At 37.0% G+C, this 7,865-nt stretch overlaps 1 protein-coding gene across 1 annotated transcript; it reads right to left on the reverse strand.

The window, feature by feature from the left end:
- Nucleotides 1-5,271: 5,271 nt before the first annotated feature.
- LOC112905494 (SNF-related serine/threonine-protein kinase-like) lies at nucleotides 5,272-7,625 on the reverse strand (the record flags this gene model as incomplete). Its single annotated transcript, XM_025978050.1, has 6 exons — nucleotides 7,343-7,625; nucleotides 6,883-7,282; nucleotides 6,682-6,823; nucleotides 6,419-6,625; nucleotides 6,154-6,367; nucleotides 5,272-6,097 (listed from the first exon to the last, which is right to left on the reverse strand). Coding segments are annotated over exons 1-6 (2,029 nt in total), but the record flags the coding sequence as incomplete, so codon positions are not given.
- Nucleotides 7,626-7,865: the final 240 nt, after the last annotated feature.

Raw genomic sequence — 7,865 nt, forward strand, 5'->3', positions numbered from 1 at the left:
ATTCATCTAGTTATAAAAAAATGGCAAAACATGCATATATAGGGTCTTCCTTGACTTTATACAAGTCATAGTAGAAGGAATATTGGGGCCCCAATCTTCATTCTACTATGGATTCCGGCCGTGAAAGCCTTTGTTCTTATATTTATACAAGTCAGTTTATTTTTTCGATAAACTTAAAATTCGCTTCCTGTCTGCTATGAACAGTAATAATAACAGCTACGATTCTCCCCGTCCGCGTCTGTTTTAATAAGAGACAGCTGTGAGTAATATTTTTCCACCCTCTGCGCAGGATTATATTCGTTACACTTCCCCATCATTTTCTCATTACCAACGAAGTAATATGTTTTCGATAATCCCCGAATACCTTAGGATAGGTATAAGCGAAATGCATCAAGCTCTAACATTTTAATCTAATTAAGACGAGATCCAATTGTCTGTCAAAGGGTAAGGAAAGGTTCAGTATCTGCTTCCTTTGGAGCGGGTCAAGTACAAATTGTAAAGTTAAACGAAGCAGCTAATAACATGGATTAGGTACTAACAATATTAAGTACATCTTCTTCGATTTTAATAAGGAAAATTATTTTTATTTTTACATAACCGTCTCTTGAAGAGGTATTAGAAAGGAGAGCAGAGGACTCTATGGAAGTTAATAAAAAATAAGCGAGATAGGTTGGTAGGACACCTTCTCAGGCATGAAGGTCTAGTCAGAGACATATTAGAGGCAGAAACAGGAGTTATGCGTCATTATTGCGAAACCATGTTTTCATAAACTACACAAATTGTTGTCTAAAGATAATGACCACTCAAAGTAAAAAGGGATCCATTACATACATGCGCTATTCACTTGTTGTTTCTACAAATAGAGCAGGTACCACAGCGTAATTCAACAACGTCTAATAGCGTTCGTATAAAGTCGTAAACAGGTGCTGGGTGGCGCGAGGGAAATCCTTTTTAATTAAGGAAAATGCGGGCAAATTTGCAGATTCATTCCATTCCACGGATCTCTACCCTTAGGGATTGCGCTCATTCACCGCCGGTGACCTAGATACACGTTCGGTCATTCAACAAATATGCAAACGTCGAATGCCACGCAACACAATATGAAAACCGTAGATACGTCGTATACGTTGGGGGTGGGAGTGGGTGGCACAGGGTGCGAGAATCGGCGTCACCTTTCTGAATAAATTCTCCGCAACCATTTCCGGCTCGTAGAAATTTCACACGCTTTTGTCATTTCTCCTTGTGACGCATTATAATACCCTGCCGCACGTTTTATTTCCTCCTCTTTTTTCAGTTTGAACTTTAACCTTTTTAATGTTCATATAATATGTCAATTTTGACGTTTGTTTTCGAAAAAGTGAATTAATTCAATTGATTTTAACTGCCGAAAACTCCCTGTAAAGTAAATATTTAGACGTATAAAAATAAAATTTTGCCCTGTTTTATAAGATTTCTGTTTCTTATGTTCTTTTTACTATATCTTAAAAGTACTCTAGCAAGAAGATATACTTATTGAGTACCCTTCACCCTGAAAAGCATACTAATGTAAAAATATTCACCCTTAATATCTATAACAGGTACAGACGAAAGTAATGTCAAGTTTCTTTGCTAAATACAACTCAGAAAACTGTTGCACAGTAAAAGTTCCTTATTCGCGGGTGAAAAAATTGCAACCCAGTTCCTGTATTTGTGGTTAAAAATTTCATTATTCGCGGTTGCAATCGGTAAACAGGAAAGGATTCGGTGTCATTTATTAAGGGGATTAACCGCAATAGACTGCTCGTGTGAATTTTTCCGAAAACATGGGTTTCTATTCTAAAAATTGTAATTTAACGCTGCGAGATAAATATCTATTTTTTTTGTATGGTAACAGACAAAGGTTCACACTAACTCGATACATTTTTGGTTTCCAATAATATGGTCATTAAAAGCTTTTACAAGTACTTAAAGTTGATGTTTCTTGTACGACACGTATTTCCAATAGAAATTAAAAAATTAAGAAATGCCCTTCGACAAGCTTTAGAACAAAGCTGTATCTATCTTACCACAAAATTTCAAACCTCTGTTTTAAATATGCAACTCATATCTAGATCCCATAAGCATGTTTTTACTCTATGGCGCGTATACCACTGAATCCCCTTAATGTATCGGCATCTTTTGAATAGAAAAGGATTCCGTGTTATTTTTCAACGTATCAGCATCTTTTGAATACTATTGGCTNCACTAAAAAGAACCCAAGTATTTTAAACGAGTAATCAGAAAGAACCACGGCTTTCAAGATCAAAAAAATGCAATAAATATTGAACTTTTGTTAATAATTTTGTGCCTTAAGTGATAAATTTATATTGCAGTGATTTCTTTTCTGTGTAACCTTGAAAATACTTGGAGATTTCGTAGTGAATGTGTGATTTGACTTATAAAACATTCAGGGGTTAGAAAAAGACCAACGAATGACGGTTTGAAATGGGTTTCCAGTCTTCATATTGTTGAAGTGTAAAATTGTGAACTACTATACTTCGATTAGTTTCTGTAGCGATGTGACCTTCAGTTTGACCGGCACAAAGTAGAAAAGAACAGCACTAGGCGACAAAAGAAAGGAGACAACTCTCGGCCAAACTCTTAACCGGTACATACAGTACTGCACGGAAAATTTGACCGTTTTATCTAGTACAATTGCATTGCTCAAATGTGATATTATTGGTACCATTTACTACTGAAAATATAAACGAGATGCTTATTTATATTTGAAGACATATTAAAGGCTTTAACGCTTGTTTTCGGCTCGCACTACTATTCAAGATTGAACAAAACTTTTGGCAAGTACTGTATGGAAAAGTATGTTTAATGAACAAGAGTCGAGAGTATAATGAGCTTTTTTCTCCCTACCTATGATTTTGACAGCGCGCATCCAAGACATCAGAAGGGGCACATCGCTAGAGTAAGTAAATGAAGTATACTTTTGAAACATCATAGTTGACACTTCAAACCGTTCCGAAGTAAAATTCTTCCTAAAGAAAGCAGTAGCACACATACTTTGGAACATCAGTTTTAGTGTATCACATTGATATGAGCAGGTATATACCATATAATGCTTTCTTGAAAGCAAGAAAAGAAGATTTCCTTCCAGTGACGGAAAATCTGAAAAGTACAATAGCTNCTTTAAATTTTTTAATCGCCTGAAAATACACGATAAATTTTGTATGAAAAAGCTTTTGTGTGCTTCATTTCCATCAACTACTAACGCTAGTGGGCGGCTAGTTCCTCCAGCCTTATTCTAATGCAAAACCAGAGTCTCCTTTTTGTAAGTCGTGGAATGGGGTGGTGGTGGTTAGGTTAGTACATATCAGGCCGACGAAATGAAGACAGAAAATATGTGGGAAAGATTATCTCAGGTACCGAGTGGCATGGCCTAGAGGTCTAGACCATTGCTTAGCATTCGGGAGGACGCGGGTTCGATTCCGGGTCCGTCTGCCTTAGTCCAAGTTTTTCTGGGCTTTCCTTGGATCACTTAGGCAAATGCTGNCATAGGTATATATGTACAAAGGCTTTAAATTGCATTTATTGGATTTAAATTAATTCATTATGCATATTAAAAAGAAAAAGTTAGCGGTGAATAATGAGGACACTGTAGATAGAGACGGTTAGAAATGAAGAGGTATTAAAAAGAATAGAACAGAGGACTCTATGGAAGTCAATAAAAAATAGACGAGACAGATTGGTAGGACACCTTCTCAGGCATAAAGGTCCAGTCAGAGACATATTAGAGGCAGAAACAGGAGTTAGGAGGGGTATCCAAATGTCAGGAGAATAAAAATATCGCACTTATTGGTTTCCATCAGCACTCCATAGACAGTTCCAGCAGAATACCCACTGACCCTGTGATCTATAAAGGTATGCCGCTCATTGTGGATTTAGCTCACAACCAATCTATTCGAATCTTCCCACCAATTTTCTTATCATCCACACTTGATGATAGTTATAACTCACTTAAAACGTTAATGGATATGTGTGTAACCTGTCATTGTATCCAATTCCTAGGAAGTGTGTATAATTCCTAAAATCGCCCGGAAATGTGTGAAATAGATTATATTAGACACATTTCCTAGGAAATCTATAGATTTCCTAAATAGCAATCGGAAATTCAAATCACAATCAAAATGTCAATGGGTACGCGGGGATAGTGGAGCGAGGGAGGGTATTCATTTTATTCATAGAAAGCATTAGTTTTATACATTTCCTACTACAATATCGGAATTTCACACAATTCCTAGGAAATGTATACATTTCCCAGGATATGTGTGCATTAAAAATCTTTGAAACAATATTTTATAGATTTCCTAAAAATCCTTGGAATTGTATACACTTCCTGACAATTACTCAACCACTGGATCAGATTTTCTCTGATCATTCCAGTATACACTCTGTAGATTTGTAAAAGCCTTACATATTACGACAGTGTAAGTTAATCGACAAAAGTCCCATTTACAAACGTTTTCTTGTAGAACACTCAATTCATGACGGCTGATCGGTTTCAGGTTACCCATCTCGTCGTTCCGATGTGCCCTCCCGCGTGGGCTGTTATAACTCAAAAATAAAGATCATGATATAAAGAACGACCGATTCGGGGCAACCGTGCGGGCATCTCTCGAGACCCCGAAGCACCATCGGCGGCAGATGTGCACCCCAGTTCGCGTATTACGCAAACTGACACTGACGGAAAGAGAGAGCTTTTGAAATATGAGCTTGCCGGGGTGCTTGCAATAAATACGAAGGACGTCGTGGGTTACACGATAAACACGTACAATACACACAGCCGATTCTACGTAGACATGCATGCATATTTATGCAAACACTTGTTCGTCGATCAAATTTAATGCGTTTTCTATTGGCGACGACAAAGCCGCGAGATCTGTTGCAATGACGTCAGATTTTAAACAGATGCTGGGCAAGACAATAAGTTCTTTTGTAAAGGGAACGAACGAAAAAACACATGTTCGCACTCAGTGTACATGTGTACATACAGGGTGGCTCATCGCAATTGGTACATGAAGCAATTCAAACATCAAAATGAAACAAACATTTTGAAAAAATCAGGAGTATATAGGTTTGAGTGCAGTCAATGGTCCGGAAAGTACATAGGGCAAACAGGAAGAAATTTTCAAGCAAGATATAATGAACACATAAAAAATAGAAACACTTCAAATTTGGATCACACACTAGTTTCAGACAATGTTCCCAAAATACTACTCATTTGTCAAAAACTAAACATACTAGAACCGAATNTCGTTTGAGTGATAATTGGAGGTTTAATGGAAGATGATCCTCCAGTGCTTGTTCCTGTACCAGGCTCCTGGGAGTCACTACTGTCATCATGAGAATCTCGCCTACCTTTTAAAGGTTCCTCTTTAGTAGAATTGAATTTATGCGCTCTCTTTTTACGATTTTCACTATCATCATCGCTAGCATCTGATGAGCTGCAGGACGCAGTCCTGCTTTTATGAAATTTTGAACGTCTATGTTCATATGAAACCCTTTTTTGATTTCGACTGACAATATTTCTTGATGAATGATGAAGATTACTGTCAATTCCATCTCCCTCTTCAAATATTTCGTTAAGCTGTAAGGGTGATGGTATAACAGGCGAGGTTCGTGTAGGTGAGGGCATTGTCTTAAAATTTGGGGCGAACTTCTGAGGTGGATAAGGAGAATTAGTGAGGACAGGTATCGAGATTGTTGAAGACTCGTTTAAAATACTTGTCGAAACAACATCAGGAATCTTTTTAGGCTTGTGAGGAATCGGTTGAGGGACGCTGTTACTCTTGTGCCACTTTGAGGGACTGTGTTGACTGATAACAGTTTTCTGTTGGTTATTAGTAATAGAATGAGAAAATTGCTTTACAACAGGCTTATGTATTTCGCGTTTTTTCTCTTCATTTTTGAACTCTTTTTCATTTAAGCACCCCTGAACTGTAAGATTTAACCGTCCTTCTGAACGTGAGCCACGTCTATTCAACGAACCATGGGTCTGAGAATCTTCGCGTCCAGAAAGATCTTCTTCCTCTTCATCTTCTTGTACTATACTGCACTTACGAGATCTCTAGAAGTAAAACATTAGATAGTATATAATTATCTGTTCTTTAATATTCAATTTACCTGCGGTAAATCTCCTGGAGTGCGAGGTACCGCTAGTAAGCATGGAGTACCCACAGAATTTCCATTACTTCTGTTGACGTTTTGACTAACAGATAAATTTTCTGGTCTCTTTTTGTTTATGCTAACTTGTTCTTGTCTCTTGGACCTTAATTTGCGTTCAGCCAATAGATAATATGTGGCAGTTATATGATTATACGCATTTTTATCCAAGCTCCTACAATAGATATTATAAGAACGTAATAAAACATAAATATAATAAACACACTCTTGAATTTCCTCTTTGGTGGCAATGTTTCCATTGACGATTTTTTGTACAATAAAATTATGATCCTCGTCACAGAGTTGTTCACGAGATACTAAGGGCAAAATGTCAATGTGGTCTTCCTTCTTTTGTTTTAACCATGGATGTTTAGCAATTTCTGTTAGTGTTGCTCGCTTCTCAGGATCTCGTATCAACATTCTCGAAATTAAACTACAAAAAAAATTTTGGAATTGGTCATTTTAAATATCACTTCAAGAGTTACTTACTCTTTACATTCGGTAGAAATATGTAACGGTACACTATATTTGCAGTCCATAATCATAGTAAGCGTTTCAGAATCATTTGCCTCCTGAAAAGGCGCATGGCCACAAACTAGCATATATAAAATCACCCCTAAAGACCACACGTCTAAAAAATCAAAACAAATGTGCACTCTTAATGAATAAAATTAAATATTATCTGCATACCAACAGCTGGAGCATCGTAAGAATCTCCTAAAAGTATTTCTGGAGCGGAATAAGCTAAACTTCCACAGGAAGTTTCAAGCTTTTGTCCAGGGCAGAATTTATTACTGAATCCAAAATCGGTTAACTTTACAACACCTAGATTTTCAAAAAACACAACATTCTCAGGTTTAAGGTCACGATGAACCACATGTAGACGGTGGCAATAGGAAATAGCTCTCACAATTTGACGAAAGTAATCTTTCGCTAATTGCTCCGATAGACCTGACTCGTGACGCATAATATAATCGTAGAGATCGCCACCATCACCGAGCTCGAGAATAAGATAAAGCTTAGTGGCAGTATCTATTACCTCATAGAGACGTACTACATTAGGATGTTGCACCAGCTTCATACATCGAACCTAGTTTCAAAAGAATGTAAATAATTTTTGTTATTAGAACACAATGTTACTGTAACATACCTCTTGAAATAGATGGGCTTTAGAAACATCATCAAGTTTACTTTTGTCTATAACTTTTACGGCAACTTTCTCGCCTGTGAAAACGTGTCGTGCTAATTTTACGACTGCGAAATGTCCTCTGCCCAAAGTTTCTTCGAGATCATAAAGTCCGGCAATTTTACCATCATAGACACCCGCAGAGTTGGAACGTAAGCTTAGCACACCTCCTCCTCTGCCGCCCACATTTGGACTGCGATACATTTTGACTTAAAAATAAAAACAATAATCATATAGATTATTTGTAATGAAAACAACAATCGTAAAATAAATATTCTTGTTATATTTTTGGATAATTGTATTTGCATATGCCATTTACATAAAAGTATCTATTATTCAGTTTCTTTTTAATGAACCAAGACGCCATTTACACCTATTAGATTTAATTGAACACATGTTAGATTACTGTTCACAAATAGTGAAGGGTGTGGGTTGTTCTAGTTTTAGGGAAATGCGAAGTTTAGCTCAGGATAGGAAAGAGTGGAGG

Source organism: Agrilus planipennis, unplaced genomic scaffold (assembly GCF_000699045.2).
Source record: "Agrilus planipennis isolate EAB-ADULT unplaced genomic scaffold, Apla_2.0 scaffold512, whole genome shotgun sequence".
NCBI classification, from domain to species: domain Eukaryota; kingdom Metazoa; phylum Arthropoda; class Insecta; order Coleoptera; family Buprestidae; genus Agrilus; species Agrilus planipennis.